The 21,134-nt window shown below is 39.3% G+C and overlaps 1 protein-coding gene across 1 annotated transcript in view; it reads left to right on the forward strand.

Moving 5' to 3' along the window:
• The window catches only part of LOC140953408 (nitric oxide synthase, inducible-like), a 44,582-nt gene that overhangs the window by 11,684 nt on the left and 11,764 nt on the right, over positions 1-21,134 (forward strand). The window contains exons 3-13 of the mRNA XM_073402891.1: positions 11,501-11,689; positions 14,677-14,861; positions 15,863-16,020; positions 16,552-16,714; positions 17,374-17,607; positions 18,244-18,383; positions 18,460-18,570; positions 18,951-19,014; positions 19,544-19,645; positions 20,044-20,112; positions 20,905-20,988. Coding sequence (XP_073258992.1) covers positions 11,509-11,689; positions 14,677-14,861; positions 15,863-16,020; positions 16,552-16,714; positions 17,374-17,607; positions 18,244-18,383; positions 18,460-18,570; positions 18,951-19,014; positions 19,544-19,645; positions 20,044-20,112; positions 20,905-20,988 — 1,491 coding nt within the window. The 5' untranslated portion in view covers positions 11,501-11,508. The remainder of the gene's footprint in view (positions 1-11,500; positions 11,690-14,676; positions 14,862-15,862; positions 16,021-16,551; positions 16,715-17,373; positions 17,608-18,243; positions 18,384-18,459; positions 18,571-18,950; positions 19,015-19,543; positions 19,646-20,043; positions 20,113-20,904; positions 20,989-21,134) is intronic.

Raw genomic sequence — 21,134 nt, forward strand, 5'->3', positions numbered from 1 at the left:
ATCAAAACTGACCTTTTCGATAAATTTCATCCAGAAAAAAGGTTCTCGAAAATTCTAGGCGACCTTTTTAGGTTAAAAATCCTTTAAAAATGGGCAATTATGCCATTTTTTTAGATGTTCGAAAATCGTAGGAGAGGCAGGCAAGCAAGAAATGTTGCAACAAATGTTCCGAAAATTCTAGATCTCAAATCGTCTTCCGAACAGATATTTTTCAAAAATTGACGTTGGGTGCCCCTGTATTATGATCTCTTGATGATGGTCATAAACGAGACAACTATACCAAGCGCACGGCTATTAGGCCTGGGTTTGAAATTGTATCCTAGCAACTTGCAGTTCATGCTCAACGAGGCTAGACCTTTCTCGATTCTTGCAGTCTTTTGTTCTGGAGTATACCAAAATCAAGCAAGCGAAAGAGGGTTTCTGCCGGGCAGGGTGTTGTTTTAATCCAGACTGACGATAGATCTTTTCACGTTTTTTTTTTCCAACTTTTTTTTCAGGGGGGAGGGGGGGGCGGGTCAAACTTGCCCCCCACCATAGAAACGTCTGCAAATTTTCGCAAGTTTGCTGAGCTATATGTTCGCTTTCTAAAGACGTATCACTTTCAAATTTGGCACTTTTACTAATTTTAAGGCGCTTTTTTCAGTGGTGTCGAGGTGGACTCTCTTTATAAGCGTGGTGGTTTCTTGAGGTCTCCTCGCCTAACAACCTGCTGTATCCTGTAAAATTTGCTGTAAAAAAAGGCTAATAAAAATGATGATGATGATGATGATTTTCGCTAACTAGTCCATATAAAAAGTTGGAAAAACGGTGAAAAGGTCCATTTTAACCGTTCTAATTACGCCGGATTTCATTATCGTTGCCGCCGCATCTGGTACCAGATCTGCATTCCTGCATAAACTTTAGGGTACAAATTCTCTAAATCCGGACAGATTGCGGAAAATCGTTTAAACCTTAGATTCCTCTGAAGATATAAATATATGGAGTTGAAAAAGAAAGCTGAGCGGACGAAACTTTAAACTACCTCGCGTGTGAATGTACTGTTAGCTACTGTTCATTACGAATGCAGTAGAATGAAGAAATAAATATGATTATTTTTGCCTGGGATGTACCTGCTGTCCGTATTATCGGGGTGTCCGTTATAGCGAGGTGTCCGCAAGGTTAGAGTTGACTGTAGAATGGCATTAGGCGAAAATGATTAGATTGAATAAATTTTTGACTTAATTGAATTTTGCTACAAACAGCTTGCCATATGTAGGTCTAAATATTATTGTCAGTGTAGGAATGTTTACCGCTCCTTTCTGCTTGACCTCGCAATTAACATATCTGAAGCTCGCAACAAAAAAAAGTGAATTAAAAATACACCTTGTGCGATCAAGCAATATACTGAGGGAAGTGCATGCTCTACAACAACTCAGCGACAAGGGTAGGGCTTTATGACATATATTTTCTTCTCATTCATTTTAAATGTTCAATTCACAGGTCCATCTGTGAAATGCGATAATTATGTTTAGGAAACTGGGTTGATCTAGATCCACTTTGGACATTATACAGGGCTAACTGAACCGAAACTTGATTCGCACTCAGTTTGCCAACCCTAGCCTGTTTAGTCTTTCGGCGTTCTGTAAAATACAGTGGCGCCTATTTATGTTCTAATTTTGCTATATATTGATTTACGGAAAAGCTTTTTACGCAATTTAGCTCTCAGAGTTTTTAAAAAAATTGTTCGAAACATTCTTATACAAGTCACGTGAAAAGACTCCACTAAGCAGAGGTTATCGGTTATGTCATCAAAAGGTATTATGGCTCTTGATACACACCAAAGATTAATCAAAGGTTTTAGCTTTCAACGTTAGTTTTTTTACAGTCTGTAACTGTTCTTAGCTTAAGTCAGTCGGTGAGCGTTTGCGAAATAAATCTGCTGTGTTCAACAATGTGTGACGCAAATTAAATGCAGCCACAGGGAATCCGAACGCTGTATTAGCTAATAGAAAAATTAGGTTTCTAATATTGTTAACTACTAGGGTATCTAAAAGATAGTAATGCTGCGGCACATTCTGTTGATGCTGGCATTAGTTAGGCAGTGGGACTTAAAAGAATCGAAGATGACATTGAATGTCCTATTTACATGTTGGAAAGTACTAGAACAATTACTATCAGTCTATAGAAAGAACTCGTGGGGGTTATCAACTCTGGTTTTCCCACAGTAAATTGTAGGAAATGATAGAAATTCAGATTGTTTATCCATATATTTAATAGAAAAGATAGAACGGTGTACTATCTTTTCTCTGAAAACACGATACTTTTCTTGATGTTTATTGCACTTTATTAAGTAAAAGTTATTTAGCTACATATTTATAGAAAACAACAACACAAAAAACGGGAAAAAAAGAATTCGACAGAACTCGAACTCGGAACCATCGGCTCGACGCGACTACACCTAACCACTACACCACAGAGACCGATTACATAGCTTTTGGAAAAGTCTTTAATTTAATCCCTTTTCCATGAAACTTCCGCCGGCGAAATGATCGCCAGCCCCATTAATCGAGCTATTAACAGTAAAAAAACAATGTAAACGCATATTCCATGGCAATGAATGAATGAAAGAACATAATTATGCTTTTCAAAACGCCGATACACGAGTTCATCACGAGTTCACGAACAACAGTTTTGCGTTTCACGAGTCACGAAAGAAACTTTTACTTTTTCACGCTTGTCCCATTTTCTAAAACAGAGTTCTTCGATTATATTTTAGCAAGTTAACTAGAGTTATACGAATCTTATGTATGAAAAACACTGCGCGGCTATAAATTCCCTACGGAAGCCAGCTGTAGGTGGGTCTGAGCACATTGAAGTGTGAAGTTACATCAAAAGATTCGAATGTGAAGTTAAATAGCCACCAGACGCTAGCTAAGGTCGTTTGGCCAAATTAACGATTCATTTTCTTCCATTGATCTCCAATGTACGTGTAAAAAATCGAGGATTTTGGCAGTTCAGGTTTCACGGAGTGTACTTCAATCACTATTCACTAACAGTTTTTCAGTACATCACGATTCACGGACACCAAAAATGGTCGATCACGGCGTCACGAAAATAAGCTTGCCCGTCTTCATAGAATAAAGAAATAAACATGATATAATATAAACGACTACAAAAAGGTAAACGGGTTCCAGTTTCAACAAACGAACCATTGATAGAAGCTATATAGGTGGACGCCAGATCAATTAATAAACCAATTTCGATATTTTTGAATTTATTCTCCTTAGTCATCTATCATTCAGTAAACCAGCTCCGTGTGAGTTGTCAGATTTCCGCCAATCAGCGCAAAGGAGAAGCGAAAACGAAACAAACATTGAAAAACACGTGCCAAGAGAAATGACGTCATTCCTATCATCATCTCCTCCAATCACCATTTCGCGTGATTTTTTCGTTGGAGGTATTCAAATTCCAGAGACGTAGTTGCAAGCTCTCCTTCCCAGGGCGGATAAAGGTTGGGCGGTGAAACTAGCGCGTCCGAGCAAAAAGGTGTGATGCAGTGGACTGGGACTCTGCTTAGAAATGTCGCTTGTTTTCGACTTCGGTCAGGGCTTGCGATGTCATTTGTACGTTAGACACTGCCACTGTCACTGAATTATGGCTCCTTGATTTGTTTTCTTGCACTTCTTCCTCGTTCGTTTGTGCTGGTACGCTGTCTCCGAGAGGCAAATGTTGCCATTTTTTGTGGGAGGTTTAGTTGGAGTAGACAAACATCTCTTTCAAAAGGTTTCTTTTATTCCTTTCATGACTCTACTGACTGAATTATAATTTCGTTCTGCTACTCGCCAATGTCGATGTTATTCCAAAACAAAAACAACTAAGTACTGTCTAAAACACGAAGGAAAATCTCATCCATGTCATCCATGGCAAAACTAAAAGACAGTAGATCGTGTTTCATAACTAGATGACGTGTATTTTATGAATGCGTGCAGCTCGTGCAAGGTGAAATTATGCTAATTTCAATCACCATCTTCCTTCTTTCTAATTTTGAAAAAAACATCTCATACGTCTTTCTGTTTCTTCGAAACTTCAAAATTAGTTTCCCCTCAGTTTTCACTGTTTACCTTGTTTTGTTTTTTTAGAGAGAAAAACGGAGATAAAACCTTACAACTAACCTCAATAAATTTTGTTTACATCTGGTTGCCGGATTTGCAACGCATTGCGCGAATCGCCATGGCGCGTTGCACCCGAGAAGCAAAGTTTGAAGAAGTACAACGCCACTATATCAATATATATCAATCTAATTTTTTGTTATGTAATATAAAATTTATCCCCCTTTAACATATGTAAAAATTGAGGTTAAGAAGTGTTAAGCTTTTGCAAACGAAACGGCGAAAGACGACTAGGTGATATTTAGTGGAAGGAAAAGGTATTCAACACTTTCAAATTAAACTCAAATTTTGGCATTATACGACCAACAAGTTTGACTTATAGACGTACAGACACAAACATATGAAACTGTTTATTGATATTGTTATGAAACGAATTTATCTATTTAACATTGTAGCCTGAAATTACAGAAAGAAAAGAGGATTTCCGGTTTGCAAAAAGAAAAATTTCGCCGGCCTTCAAGAGCACCGGAAGCGCGGAAAGAGCGCTCGTGCCAGTCCTACTCCGCATCACAGGTTAAATGAAGAGCGGAGCGCTCGTTTCACCGCCCAACCTTTATCCGCCCTGCTCCTTCCGTTCCCGCCCCGCTGCCAGAGCGCCCCGGAGAGCTTGCTCGCAGGTTAACCAACCTTCCCCACTTGACAGCACAGGAGCCTTACTTCAAATCCTTTCAATCAGGGGAAAAGAAAATATTAAATTCAATACTTTACACAAATACAAAACGTTTCAAAATTGGATATCTATCCAGCATGACAAATGTACTTTTTGCAAAACTGAACAGGAAACATTATTCCCCTTTCTCTATTACTGTCTGTACTCAAATTTGTTTTGAAAAAATTTTGAACAGTATTATTTAACAATGGCGAAGGGTTCCGAAGATGCGTTGTGTTTACGAGATGTTATAATTGGAATGAAAATGTCATCATGCCACTCGTTAAATTATGTGATGTTAATTGGTAATCTATATTTATGGGATTGCAGAAAGAACCAGGTACTTGCAAACATCGAAGGTTTCAAATTTAACGTAACTTAACGTTTAATTATATTTCCACCAAGAACAATAAAATTAGAAACCTTTTATCGAAAATGACCAAAAGACCTTTCTCCCCTTTAATTAAGTTAGTGTGTAAATAAAATAGTAAATTATCTTTTATTATATATTTTTTCTGTATTTTTTAAAGTAAAATTTCAGAGTTTACTCTAAATTAGTGTTAATTTCTCTTTTCATCTACGTAATTAAGTATTAATTAACCGCTATTTGTAGAATAAGCCACTTTCAGCTGCTAGTTTTGGCTACAATGCATACAAGTGGAAATGTCTATGTCGTAGTTGATTTTTTATCTGAGGTAATTTTCAGGGTCGTAACAAGACATATTCCCACATTTAGGCCTTAAATTTTGATCCCTGATTCCAAAGTTGATGCAAAACTTGATCTCTGATCCCGTGAATGTTTTTGATCCCTGGATTCAATCTGGGTTGGATTGACTGCGTATACTTCATAAAAACTGAAAAAAATTGTTTCTCTTTTTCATTTCTTTTACAGTTAGTCACATCATTTACTGACTGGACAATTTAAAAGGTTGGTTCCAGTCTGTTCTTTCGAGTTATTATAATTTCTGTCATAATACGGTCCACTTAAGAGCTCTCATTACAATACTGAAACTGCCGCTTATAAGCCCATCCGCTTATAAGCCCCCCCGGTTATAGGCTCGCCTACATGCAAACAAAAAACTACATCCGATTATAAGCCCATCCGGATATAAGCCCCAGTTACAGTTTTGATTTTGTTTTGAAATTTAACTGAAATCGATTTATTGCTGCCTTTTTAAGGCTTCAATTGTAAGAGTAATAAATTTAAATCATACGTCGATCAACAGTGCTGTTGCTCATTTCGAAACGTTTTTTTTCGTCCGCTTATAAGCCCCCTCGGATATAAGCCCCCCCGTTTATAAGCCCACCCAAAACCCCTTACGAACTTGTATAAGCCTAGGGATTATAAGTGACAATTTACGGTATATCTTGTAATGAACTTTTAGTTTAGTGCTCTGTTGGTGCCGTTTACGCCTTTCTTTTAAAATGTGATCAATTCCGCAATTCGCCTTCCCTGGCTCCAGAGGTCCGTTCTTAAAATAACTAATATGAAACTAGAACCACTACGTGGAACTTACCGGGGCCCAGTGGAACACGGGATTGCATAGTTTACCTCTCGCACCCCTCCCCCCTCCTCTGTGGAGGCTAATACTTAGTCTGAATTAACTCATGCAGAAGAAAAGCAACAAAATGCATGAGAAAGGAGGATGTTGTTATAACGGTCTGTGTTATAGTACTGTTTTTACACTGTGATGTCAATAAGTGTGATCTGTATAAGGTTTTTATTTGTTTTTAAGTTTGAGTGAAAGAGCAAAAATCACTGACAGTTTTGGGTTGAATGGTAATGACAAAGTTTGCAAAGAAGTTTGTTACAGAATTATCACAATTTTGCCTACACGGTCTGCATTACACTTCTCATAGAACAAACATGCATGTTCATGGGGAGCCTGTAGTGTTGAAGAATCCCAGTAAGTGCATGATTTGATGACAGAGAAGTATTTCTTTCCTGAACTGGGTAAACAGTAGTAAGTGGTGCAAACTGGCCTTGATTAGAATCTACTATTTGTATAGTAACATTTAATGCATCTGCAACTGCTTGAATGATAACTGCATCAGCCCATGTACCTTGAATACACATATTATTCAGATATCTTAGCCATGAATTTTCGGTATTGCTTCCAATAAATCTCTCTGGGTTGTCTCTCATAAATTGAACCCCTGCAGTACGTACATGCATACGATGGTTGCTATTGCCATATCATTGATGTGATACAGATCTAAAGAAACAATCACCTGCACTGTCAACATCTATTGATTGTAAACCAAGTTCACCTAATCTTGACTGCATCAAATTCTCAGAGGAAATAGGAGAGATCAACTGCATTGTTGAGCTGTGATTTTGCTTAAAAGGTCTAATTATTATTTCATGATGATCAGTGTTGTATTGAGTAGGTCCTGGCATTCTTCTCAACATCTTTACTTAGTTTGAAATCAAATGATTGGTCATATGACTCACACAATTGCAAGAAAACAATGATAAATATCGACGTGCTTTACATTTTTTCATTATCCTCTGATAATGTCTGCTAAAGAAAGACAACAAATAAGCTTTCTTGGGTATAGCCATTTTATTTAAGTTAATTAACTTTGGATCGCATTTGTTATTACATTTATATCGTGCATGATAAAGTTTTCTTACCTTATTAACATAGCGATGGAGCTTTGAAGACTTCGGTACGTCAATCGTTGAAATCATTTTAAAGACAAACACTGAGACAAATTTCTTCAACATGCTAATCTTCTTGTTGAGACCTCTAAGAAATAGCAGTGGATTCTGCTCGGTTCACGAGCACGTCTACATCGCCTTGTAGCACGTTTTTTTAAGACGATATAAAGTTAGCTTTGGTAAGTGTTCGCTTTGATTCTCGATAAATTTCACGATGGAAGGTTCACTCAATGTAGATAGCTTTGATAAGTGATTAACTCTTAAGTGATCGCTCGTAAATTTGTCTCTCCAAATATTCACTCTTAAACTTTCGCTCATAAACTAGTGCATCGTAAAGGTTGGGGAAAAAGCTATAATCTTTCTCTTGACTGTCCTCCATGCCTCGTGCTTTTCAAAATAGCGGATAAGATTTCAGTGAGCCAGCGATATATCTCAATCAGCGATATATCCCTAACAATGTAACGTTGAAAAAAAGACAGAAACCGTCCGCATTTTAAGACCGGTGCCAGCCTTCGGCTGGGCCCAGGTAATAAACCGTGCTTACGGTTGACAGGAGCCGAGCGGTTGAAAAGGCGTCCGAGACGGACCTCTGGTCACACAAGCTCAGAATTTGAACTGGGTCTCCGATTGGTTACTACGTCCGCAGGGAATTAACGCTGTAACAGTGAACTTGATTGGCAGATTCGGAGATCTCGGCTTTCATGTTTACTTTGGGAAGTGTGGCAAAGAAATCTCTGGCTAAACTTCGAAATAATTTAAGCGAACATCCGACAACTGAATCAACGTTGCTCGAGGAAGAAGCTTTGTTTGAATTTTTCCTACCAAAGGACGTACTTTGAATGAATGTGATGATTTCCTGTTATGCTTTGTCTTGCTGGGCTCAGTTCTGCATTCTCACGGATAGTACCCTGGGTGTAAACGGTTTTTCTTTTTTTCCTAATTCCTGATGGTTCGCGGCGCGGTTCATTTGCTAAGAAATGCAGCAGAATGATGTTTTGTTTGGCATAGCCGTTTTGCCTGGAAATACTAAGGGAAGGACCATTAGAAAACTTATGAGGGGGCGGGCGAAGTCCAAAAAAATATTCGCGCAAGGGAAAATTAAATGAAAAAAAATTCATGCACGCCAATTAATCCTAAAAAATATTTATGCTATGGCCTGAAAAAAATTAATACAAGGAATTTGATAACGAAAACAAATTCCTGCGGCTCGAAAATTCCCCTCCCTTCCCCCATAACTTTTCTAATGGTCTGTCCCTAAGTTTGACCTGTACAGTAATACAAGTGTCGCGGACCGGAAATTCTTTTTATCCTGTTGACTTCTAAAAACATACAGTTTGTGTACTTCTCAGCTGACTTCTGTCCTTTTCATATACTTGACACTTGAAGAGTATTTTTTTTGGAAAAGAATTTGTGACAATTTTTATAGCACTTTCCTTTCTAAGTAAGCTTTCGCGCAGTTCTTTTTTCCTGCATCGCAGAGTCATGTACGATCAAATCTCAGCTGTCAGCCGAGCGTCAATGAAAACAAACATGCATATCAGCTCCAAACCGGTTTGATGAGAAATATGATCCTAAAATTGCATGGAATTGAGACTCGTAGCTCCTGTGACTAGAGGTTATTTTTTTCTCTCGGCGTAGCCTTCGAGCAAGCTCTCCATTTGGAACCCAGTACAATTCGCCAACAACACAAGCCAAAGAAAACATCAACTTAGTCTAAGGTAAAAGGCGTTTGCCTTAGTTGTACACGTAACTTTGTCTCAGTCGTCGCCTTTGTAGCAACGGTTGACCAAAAAAGTTCAGGTGTGCCACAAGTCATACATCACCATCTGACTATCCTTTTAATAATACCCGTTTCAAACTGGTGTAGGTAGCCTGAAGGTGTACGCGCGCGGGGTGAAAAGTTGTGGCGATGAAGGCGGCCTAACTTAGGGGGATCTGGGGCATACTACCCCAGAAAATTTTTAATTTTAGGGTCTCAGAACTGCCATTTGCCGCGTCTCTTGCAGGACATTTTAAGTAAATTAATACGCAGGAAAAATGCGGTAGCTTAAGTTGTTTATTTTGCCCATCTCTGGTGTTGTTGGTAAGTTTCAGTGTTTATGGGGAAAAAGAGATCTCTTTGAGCAAAGATTGGTTTGACCAACCACTAGTACCTACAGAATTCCACAAGACCAGGGTGATTAGAGAATCCCTGTCGCTAACGTCAGTATGAACATTAACAGCTTACAAAATGTAAAAGGTGTAGCGACAGGAAATTTGAAGATCTATCATGGCTTCACAGTGTGCATTTCCAGACTCAAGGACAGGGATTGTGTTTCCTGGATTTTGGACGATCCGGCCTAACCTCTTGTAGGCTTTTATCACAGATCAGAGCTTCTCCCTAGCAGAATATTTAATCAGAGCCGCAAGCTTCATCAATTTGCCATATCTTTCATGACACTAGCTGTAGCTACTTTACATTTGAAAGTAATTTGCATTTAGTGACTTGAAAGTGAACTTTTGAATGATGTTTTTGGGATCTGTTAAAGAGATTTTGAAATGAAGGCTGCATTATATGGTCTCTCGAGGCTTGTCAGTAAAACCTGCAAAGGGTCAAGTACTAAGTGCAAAAAGAAAGTAAGAAGATTTTGTTAAAAGAACTGCGTCTCTTAAGACCTCTTGGTTAAATATTTGCTTAGGGTGTCTGGCCTCATCATTACATAATAGGTTTAGAAAGAGGGAAATTAGTCACCCTGGTAAAGGACAATGTCCATTATGTAAATTTTTTTCCAGAATCCGCCGTATTCGCCACGCAAAGACTTTGACCAATTCTTTAGTTCAGTCATCTTAGGTCAAACAAACTGAGTCAACAGGTCAACAAGCAGCGAGTAAGTAATGTGCTAAAAAAGGCAACATAAGATAAATATCTTTAAATTCCAGGAAAGTATCCACAAGTTTTGCAGACAAGCTAGTCCAACAGACCGGATTGCCTTAGTACAGTTTAGTCGGGGGTAGAAGCGGAATAATTTAAGCCTTAATATTCATGATTCCTGTCGTTTTTCTCTCAATGATTCATGATTCCTACAAGAATTTTCTTCTAGATTCACGATTCACGAAGACTTTTCATCACCTATTGACTTAATGATTTTCTCAGTGGCAACTTAGTCTCGTTTTGTAATGTTTCTTTGGTGTTCAAACTTCTGTTTCATCCAGACGCGGCTCGTAACATCATTCGTTTTGTCCAGCTAGGTGTGAAGTTTTTTGTAACTGCATTAAGCACCAGATTACTGTAGAAACAAGCGAACTATCAGCCCGAAATGCGTGCGTTATACAGGGGGGTCGGGGGGATAATCCCCCCGAAACATTTTTGGAAATTGGACCCTCGGAAACGCCATATCCTGCATTCACTGGATCGAACGCAATTAATTCATATGTGTATTTTGTTGAGCTTTTCTCAGAGTCTCGTTACTCATGATTACTCTTGTTCGAAAATCGTAGGAGAGGCAGGCAAGCAAGAAATTTTACAACAAATGTTCCGAATATTCTAGATCTCAAATCGTCTCCCGAACAGATATTTTCCGAAAACTGACGTTGGGTGCCCCTGATCATTGCATTGTTCCATATGCTCAAATGCCCAATTACCAAAGCAACCTTTTTTATTCAGCTGTATATAATTGTGAGTATGTTGTCGTTAAAATTTTGTAGTCTGTTCTTTGTAATTAGTGTAATAAAGTCTTGAATAAAAAAAATATATTGGATTACAAACAAAAGATGTGCAAAAAAACAGACTTGATTTTTTTAGAATTGTATCTTCAAGTTTCATTTTTAAGTACCTAGCTACTGTTTTCGTCAGTGTCACTGAGAGTGCTAAACCCATCGCTTAGAACCCAGTACTGAGAGAGCCATAGGCCATAGCATAGTTTTCCTCAGTGATACATTTTTTTATTGGCACGATTTAGACCCAAGGTGCGCTAATTAGGGACTAATAATACTGAAACGCAACTAGATTTCGTTAATGACGCGGGGTGCCACGTTCTTATCCATTTTTTTCCTTTGCAGACATCTTCATGCCGGAGCACGGATGCGAAATTAAAAACGAAGGCCATTATCCGGAGGATGGTATTCCAGCCGCGCCTGTTGGAAAATTGAGCGAGAAATCGTGTTATACCAAGATGGATCCCACAGGGGTTTCAAGTTTCATAGACGCACAGAGGAAAGTTCCATTCGGCGATATTGAAAAAGAAAAAGGTACTCTTTTGGTTTGTATGGATTTTCGGTAGCAGGCATTCAAGTATCCTAATACCAGTCAAGTTTTGGTTGGAGGATTAATAGAGCCCTTTCTAATGAAAGCCTTTTTCACACCAAAGCCTTAACATGTTTAAAAGTTGTTTAGTTAAACACAGCTCTTAAGAGCTTCTTAAGTTTATTCCCTCCTAAAAGCTGCTTTCTGTCACGGGCCGATCCGCGCTGGCAGAGAAATTTGGAATTGTCTTTGAAGCATCTAAACCAAAATTGTATGGTGACAATTTTTGTTTTGAAAAAAATTATCTGCACTGGAAACAAACTCTTAACAGGCCGTCACATCTCTCATTACTTAATGGAAAGAATAATGGCTTTACAGCAAATTATTGATAAGGAAAAACAATTTTTGGTTATTTTTTTAGTCAAGTTTGTTTTTCATTTTTCAAAACCTGGTCCAATTAAACATGTTTAGTCAGTGTAAGTGGGGCCTAAGATGAGGTCTACTACGAGAACGAGATTTTCTCAATGCTCAGTAGTGCGCACGCGTGAACCATGAGTGTCATTTTGGCCAATCTCGACCCAAAGCTCTTCTGCGCATGTAGAGGAGACAGATCTTGCGTGCGCATTCCCACACCCGTAAGGACTGGGTTTGAGAATGCATTTTGGCGGAAAAACGCGATAAGAGAGGAGAAGTCGTTACATCACGTTGCATAAGTTGCCATGGTTTCTGAATCTCAACAAACCGTAGTCATGCAGATATAACAGAAAATAGCGAAAAGGTTGACATGTATTCCTGTGCATGATTACACTAAGGAACAAAACGGTATCCCAGACTTTTCTTCCATCGTTCGACAATCCAAATGGCCGTCTCTGTCAAGAAAGATTGTTTTGATCCAGAAATTTTGCTACAATGGTAACCTGACGTCACACTTCTTCTCTCTTATTACGGTTGACTTTAGCGAGAATAAAGACCTTAGGGATTCTCCTAGACGAGGACTGAGAACGAGATTGTTTCAATACTTCGTCCGTGCGCGCGAGTGAACCAGCGTCATTTTGGCGGGAAAACGCGACAGACATTGTCGTTCTAGTACTACGGTGTAGCGAGAATGACGCAGAGGAGGAAACAAGTCAGTCATCAAATGTTAAAAGTTGTATCATCTTGCGATCGGGTGAGGGCTCAACCTCTTTCAATAAAATGACCCTGTTAACTTTTCTGGTGGAAAAAAGAACGAAATGAAGCCTTCGGGAGTGTCTATTTTTTGAGAATACTCGTCCTTGTAGTCTTTCTCGTTCTCGAATCTAAATTTCTTTAATGGTAAGTGCGAAGACGAGTTTTGAAGCCAGCACGTTTGGTTAGTCATCTGTAAAAGAGGTATTATGCCTTCTGTTTCTCTATGGGGTGGTCAGAAACGAGACAAAAGACTGGGTGGGAGTTCTGGGGACTTGAATGTCTCGAAAATCCGAGGTTTAGTCTCTTGAACTCAAAACTTAAAATTGCCCATAACTAATCACTTTAACAGTTGAGTTAGAAACACTAAAACGCCGTTGTAAGGTAGTCAAAGAAACTCAAGCTTTCGCCTGAATCAAACTAGAGTACGGTCTTTATCACAGTGCGGGGAACTAGGAATGAGGTACCCTATCACGGCTTTCTAGTGCTCAGTTTTTTACGTGCAGCTCCTTCATACGTGGGAATCCACATGGCGCAAACGTGCTTGTTGTTTTATTCCCTCCCGCGAGAGGAGCACTGCCATATTTTACTTTCACGCGATAAAAAATAAAAATCAATACCATTCACAAAAAAAAGTCGCGATTGGCTAGTAAATAATTGGCATGTTCACTTTTATCGCTTATTCTATTAAAGATTTCTTCCGATAATTTCCAGAATCCATTAGGCGAATCAGGTTTAGATAACTTAAAGAGGTCAGGACCATCCTTAAAGGCGTTGATACTTGTTGAATTTCGCACGCGTAGTGGCAGCTGGTTTCAATATTTGATAACTCTATTGTTAAGGACGTCATGCGCTGATCTTAATGGATGATGAGAACTGACATTAAGATTACGAGTTCGATAAGCTTTAGTCGTCCCAAACATATTGTGACCATAGTTCACAAGCCCGTTGATTAATTTGAAGGTCTCGATTACGTCACCACGCATTCGACGTTCCAGCCAGTAAAGTCGTTAATCTGAGACGCTGTAAGAGAGTAGGCCCCTGCCCTTAATTATCGTGGTAAACTGTCTTTGGCAGTCCTCAATTTCCATTATAATACCCCAGTTCCCGTGTCTTGCGGTTGGGGCCCACACTTGCACTGCGTATTTCAAATGGGGTCTGACAAAAGCTTTGTTAAAATGGTATTAGCACTTCTGGTTTCCTAGATACAATATTCCTAATGATCCAAGACGTCATCTGGTTTGATTTCCAATCATTCCTCTTATTTGTTCCTCCCAACAAAGGGTATCACCAGCTGAAACAACCACCCCCAGATCTCTTTCCTTATCAACCACTTGAAAGGGTGTATGACCCATCACGTGCTTACGGTCAGGTCTTTGTTCCGATTTGAAGGTTTGTAGGGTTTACAAGTAGTTTATTGTGGGTAAGGGTTTTGAAGTGAAACGATTTCGGTCTAGAGTAGACTATCGTTAAGATAAATCAATAAGTGATTTGAAGAATTGGAGTTTTCAGTACACAATTAGACTGAGCGTTTGATCTAAGCCACTGTTGTCACGTGCTGCCAAGGCAAGCAAGTTCAAGTAACAATGACGAGGGTTGACGCTTTCAGTTATCTTACATGTAAGTGTTGTACATTTTGAGACGAAAGCTAAATTTTGGCTACGTTTGGGGGTACTGAAACAAGTTAGAGGTTTTGCCTGCAAGGTTTTCTTGTACCATTAACAAAAAGGGTTTAAAGTTATGTAATCCAAGCCAGAGTCTACTTTTACTCTACTGGATTCTCGTTCAATAATGACTGATGGAGGACTTTGTCTTCTTTTTCTAGCCGTTAAAGAACCTTTTAATCACAAAATTCAGGAAAAGGAAATATGTCAAATGCCTTTAAAATGCCCGTTTAGTGGACAAATTGGAGAATTCAAGATGAGACCACAAGAGCCGAAACATATGAGACTGAGGAATTGGATAGAAGATTCCGATTCAGTTGACACCCTTCATCAAAAAGCACTAAAAGTAAGTGGGTTGTAGACCTTCACCAAAGTTCTTTTATTAAAAAGGAATCATTAAATCTCTTAACGATTTCCCGAGTGATTGCAGTCTAAATGTGAAACATAAGTTTCCCCTGCAACTGAGCTAATTCCAGTTAGTTTATTACGGAAAATGCGAATATGCAGGGTTATTCAAAATCAATTGCTTTATTCATGAAGCAAATAAAGCGTTAGTACGGAAAGACGTTGCCCATAAAACATTTAGTTTGTTCTTAATTTCCTTAGGGGCCATGAGAAAATTATTTCAAAAGTTAATAACTAAAATCACAAATTCAAGTGAGAGCAATCCCTGTCCTTCTACCTTTGAATAGTTTCCAACACCTTTGGCATCTGAATGCGTTGTTCGTTTTGCTCGTCCAAAGCTAGATTATGTTGTTCTTGAAAAGTTCTTCAATTAGGCTTTCCAAGCCCTCAGGACTAAACTTTTTTTGTTAACCACAAAAAAAAAAAACTTTTTCGGGATAACGTTTTTGACAAACTGTCGCACGGAACACAGTTTGACATCGCTCTTGGAAATCATGCATTACGTGCGGTACCCACAGATTAGTCAGTTCTCTGCCAGCCAGAAAAGAGCACTTCCTATTATGTATTTCGCAGAGAGACACGATGATGCAATTCCCCCTATCTTTTCAAGCTAACATTTTTTAAAATAAATATTATTTGTCATGAGTCTGTGTCATTTTTAATGAACGATATCATTAACAATTATGCACTATCAAATCGGTTACATCAAGAGATCATTATGTTCTCTTGGTTACATTTCATGAGGAAATGTCCAAGATTTATTCCATCAAAAGTTTTTGGTTAGGGATACAAAATCTTTCATTCTTTCGGCCTTCCTTTGACGTGATGAGTTCTCAGCTCCTTTCACCAAATCTGTCGCCTGAGTGACTGGGAACAAAGGCGATCGTCAACTTCCCCCTCTTTCCACCCACGTACTCACCTGTGGTCTATCTTTCTACGTAGCCTCTTCATTGTACAAATGGCCGATGCACAGGATCTATAATGTTTCCATACGGAGGTGAAATACCTAAACAGAGGGCTAATGGCATACCAAGACACAAAGATGAGGTCAAGATTCATGCGCAGGACTTTCTCGAGCAATATTACTCCTCTATTAATCTGTAAGTTTGATGTTCGCACGAGACTCTGGAAACAATCTCAACTCATTTTATTTGAGCCCTCCCCTAGATTACCACTTTATGAACCCTTAACAATTTCCTTAAATATTTGATTTTCCTATTTTCAGAACTAGAAGAAAATGAATATCGCCAACCAATGTTTCTTGTACTTTTAACAAATGATCCCCTTACTGTTCAATAAAGGCTATTTTTATATAGCTGAATCCGCGAGAGGGCAAGATGAAGCGAATCCTGCGTTCTGATTTGCTACCCGAGCGGGCAAGATGGGCTCGGGATTTCCCGCGTTGGTTCCTCAAGAGAAAGTTCTCTTTTTGGCCATATAATAAATCCCTTGTTGACCAAAATGACTGTACATTGGCCTCGGTTTTTTTAGCGTTTTTATCAACCTCGACTGCGTCTTCGTCTATAAAAACGCAAAAAAGAACTTCTTTAATATCCAGCCATCTTGACCTCACGCTTGTTAAATAATACATATAAAGAATGTAAAAAAATATTTTCACAATTTTTTTCCAGTTCCAATAGTGATGATTATCAGAACAGGCTGGTCGAGGTGATAAAGTCCATTGAAGAGACCGGAAACTATGAGATGACAGAGAAGGAACTCATTTTTGCCACCAAAACGGCATGGAGAAATGCCCCGAGATGCATCGGAAGAATACAGTGGAACAATCTTCAGGTACTGCTTTTGAATACGCTAGAAAGGAGATAGTCATTTTAAAGTTACCGCATACCTTCAAGGGTATCTCCTGTCACATATATCAAATGAAAGCTTAATGAACTGGCTCTCTTGATAAACCGACAATTCTTTGAACTTGCACTGCGGTTTTTTTTTCCTTTTTTTCGATTTTATGGCAGCGCCCGAATCAGCTTTCGAAAGCTCTTTTGGTGCTCTTCAGCAGTCAACTTCTTTGCTGGGAACAAGTTTGTCACATCGTGTTTAATTCGAATTGTCGTATCTTAAAATTCCTCCTCCTCATCATCACCATCATCATTTTCATCCTCAGCTTCCACTTTCATCGATACCACACAGTCTCGCCACATGGTTTTTTTTCTTATTGCTCTCTCAAGTACAGTTCTTCATAGACGAGCCAGGTATCTCTTGAGATTGAATTGTCTTGGAGTAGCTTAAGGATCTTCTTCCCCTTTTCGAGCACAGTAGTCTTCTGAGAAAAGATATAAGAAATGTCTAGCCTGTTCTTTGGCCCTGAAGTAGTGGCCTGCATAACGAGCTGTCCTATTTGCCTTTGCCTTTGGTCGTTGAGATAAGGGGGATGTCCCCTACTCTAGTTTGGTCTTTCATACAACTGTTAAAAACAATTTATTTTTTCTTATCAGGTTTTTGATGCTCGTCACGTGACTACCCCTGAAGGGATGTTTGAGGCTCTGAAGACACATTTGGAGTACGCGACAAATGGCGGGAATCTGAGGTCAGCTATCACTATTTTTCCACAAAGGAAAGAACCAAATAAAGACTTTCGTGTGTGGAACTCTCAGCTTATTAAATATGCTGGGTACAGACAGGCTGATGGCACAGTGATTGGAGATCCAGCGAGTGTGGATTTTACTGAGGTATTTTACCTGCACACTGGACGAGTAGCTATTCTGTAAACGTTTATTCGTCACTTTTCGATAAGAACATAAGAATAAGAAGATTGCGGTACTTTTCGAAATGGCTTTTACACGGGTCTTATGTTGGTATGCGATGTGACTTTGATTTGCGTAAACAATTGAAAATAAACTAAACAATGTAGCGCTTGTCAGGGGCGGACCCAGGATTTTTTTAGGAGGGGGTACACTCGTCTCTTGCCCCACTTCAACACCAATAAACCACATAGTTTTTTTTTTCTGGCAGAATACCAGTTGTATTAGAAAACCGCAGGTCATCTCAGGGGGGGGGGGGGGGGGTGCGCACCCCCTGCACCCTCCCCCTAGATCCGCCACTGCTTGTATAATTTCACTGTTTTTTTTTTTGTTTTTTTTTAAGACATTTGTTAATGCCGATATGAGTTATTGGAGAACAGAATTTTAATACGTTTCTTTCCCTGCTCGTTTTGTTTTTTAGTAAAACGATGGAAAAAAAGTACGTAGTGCCTTGTTATTCGCGAATGGGAAAATTTATGTTAGCACCACCCCTAAATAAGCGTAGTACCGAAAAGTCGATACTGCAGCAAATTCTTATTGTTAATTTGCTTTTTTTTTTCGTAGGTTTGTCAGATGCTGGGCTGGCAAGGGAAAGGGGGGAGATTTGACATACTCCCATGGGTATTACAAGCAAATGGTGGACCACCAGAATACTTTGAAATCCCCAGAAATCTAGTCCTCGAAGTAAAAATTAAGCACCCAAAGTGAGTATATCATCTAACGGAACTCATTTATAACATGAAACTTATTTCAAAAGGCAAAAATCTCTCCTTTTGTCAGATATTCTTGGTTTGAAGAACTTGAGTTAAAGTGGTATGCTCTGCCAGCGGTCGCCAACATGATGCTGGACGCGGGAGGCCTGGAATTTACCGGTGCACCATTTAATGGATGGTAAGTTGAACAAATCACTCATTAAAGATTTTATGACCGTAAAATTCCGAAAATAAGCCCCGGGGCTTATATTTTTCAAAGGCCCTTTTTGAGGGCCTTATTTTTGGAGGGGCTTATATTCGGAGGGGCTTATGCACGACGGGTGATGTATTTTGTTCTATTCTTTTGACACCCATCATACGAACACCAAAATCTACCAAAAAATGTAAGTTTAAGTTTAAAAGAATCCTTTGTTTTGTAAAACGTTTAATGCCTATTTTATTTCCCGTGAATTGTGAAAGGAATGTTTTATTTTTTGTGAAACTGATGCAGAACTCCCTTTCCCACCGTAAAACTAAACTTCAAAGTAAATCGTTTACTTGTCGCCTAACGCACTTTAGGTACATGTTGACAGAGATTGGATCCCGTGATTTGGGAGATCAGCAGCGTTACAATATGTTAGAGGTGAGTGGATGAAGTATGACTCATGTGGAAACCTTGTTCCCGGTTTTTTCTCCTTCTTGTCCCCGGCCCAGACCGAGAGAGGGGGCCGAGTACATGAGAACCCGGAAGCAGGTTTCCTTAGGTGACTCCTTCACAAAAAAGAGAAATGGACGGTATTTCCAACAAAAGAGTTTTAGGAAACTTTATATGGTTTTAGTTTTGTTCTGGAAGAGATTGTACGTTTCCAAATTTTGGGACATGAGTGTATTTAACTAAAGTATAACCTGGTTCCAGAATTTTCCTTTCTTCTTTCTTCTCAAACTAACTTGAGCCCTAAAGCGAGAGAAGTAAAAGGTCTCCCTTTTTTGCCGGCTTGTAGCTCAAGGTCAATTGAGAATGAAGAAAATAAACTCCGAGTGGGACCAGGATAAGGTGACAACAATGAGATACAATGATCGTGGCAAAAGGTCCTACATAGAAAAGGCTGCAAGTAACAAATTGAGAGGGTTGACAAAGTTAAATGTACTCTCATGTCTGTTTTTAATATTAGGTGGTAGCTAAGAACATTGGTCTGGATACCAAAAGTAACGCATCATTGTGGAAGGATTTTGCGATGGTGGAATTGAACTATGCCGTGATGTACAGTTTCCAGGTAAGATTCAGCTGAAGATTATTTAGGATAGACGGCTAAATCAAATCCTTGCTTCTGAACATGTTCTACGTGTGTGTGTGTGTGTGATTACATAGCGTCTGGAAGGGTATTCTCGGGACCCGGGATTAGACTAACATACAGTGCGGGATTCTGGAAAACGCAAAATATTTTGATGGGATACGGGATTTGACTGCTACTCGGGAAGCGAGATTCGCCAAAATCGTGGAAAAGGATGCGGATTTGGGAAAGAAAACCGTATTCGGGGTAGAGATGGCAGATGTTCGGGTTGCGGGATCGTCGTGAAAAAGGAGCGGGAATGCGGGATCATGGACTCCCCTTCCAGACTCTGTTCACACGGTTAATGTATCTGATGATGGGTGTTTATTTTCGTTTGTTAGGAAGCTGGTGTTACTCTGGCTGATCACCATTCCACATCGGAGGCCTTCATAAAACATTTAAAAAAAGAAGTAAGTGTATGTTTCTTTATGGTGGACGCGGGGCGGGTCGAGCTAGTAGGTTAGGGCTTGAAGAAACTACTGATCCCGACGGCCTTTGCGGCAAACAAAGGAGTAATTATATCCCGAATGATCACTGACCTTGTGGTTTAGGGGGGAAGGGTGTGGCCCTCCTTCATTTGAGACATAAAAGTATCTGCGGCGCCGAAGGCAAATTGGGTATGGATTCTAGAAGGCGCAACTATTTTCTCTTATTTGTCCTTGAAAAGTGCAATTTGATCAATTTGAATCCGCTGATTGGTAGCTCATGTGATGGAAACAGCGTGCATGCTGCAACGTTCTAGTCTGAAATAGGTATCACAGGAAGCATGGCGCGCACCTGCACCCACATTTCCCAGATCTTTCCCATGGTGACCCAAATCGCAGAGGATTAGTCACCAACATACGAGTGATAGCTACTTGCCGTAAAGAGTTTTTATTTTGGTAATTCAATTGTAAATGACTCGATAATTACTTTGCCGTATGAATACATTGTGAACATCTAGTATGAATATCTATATAGAACAAATTGACATTTCCTCTTTTTGAACGAACACCTCTATTACGCAGACACTGACGTAAAAAATTGTCCATGCTTTTTAACACTCCATAAGACGAACACCTCTCTAGACCGAAGCTAAGTGCTGGTATCAGAGGAGCCGTGTCGGTCCTAGAGAGAGTTGAATGTACATTAGTAATTGGATATCTGTTTTTCTAATATCCGTTTACCCAGTAATTAACCTCACCCTTTACGTTTCATTATAGATGAAACTGCGAGGTGGCTGTCCAGCGGATTGGGTGTGGATAGTTCCTCCAATGTCGGGTAGTGCTACCTCTGTCTTTCACCAGGTACGTTTGAAGTAAAAGTTAAAAAAAAACTGTAGGATTACTTTCTGACAAAGTTCTATTAGGAAAATATGTTGCCTTACTTATAACTTGTATCGTCATTCTTATTTTATTTTGCGTAGAAGATACTGTTTAATTGTGCTCTCATA

Source organism: Porites lutea, chromosome 11, assembly GCF_958299795.1.
Source record: "Porites lutea chromosome 11, jaPorLute2.1, whole genome shotgun sequence".
In the NCBI taxonomy this organism is placed as follows: Eukaryota; Metazoa; Cnidaria; class Anthozoa; order Scleractinia; family Poritidae; genus Porites; species Porites lutea.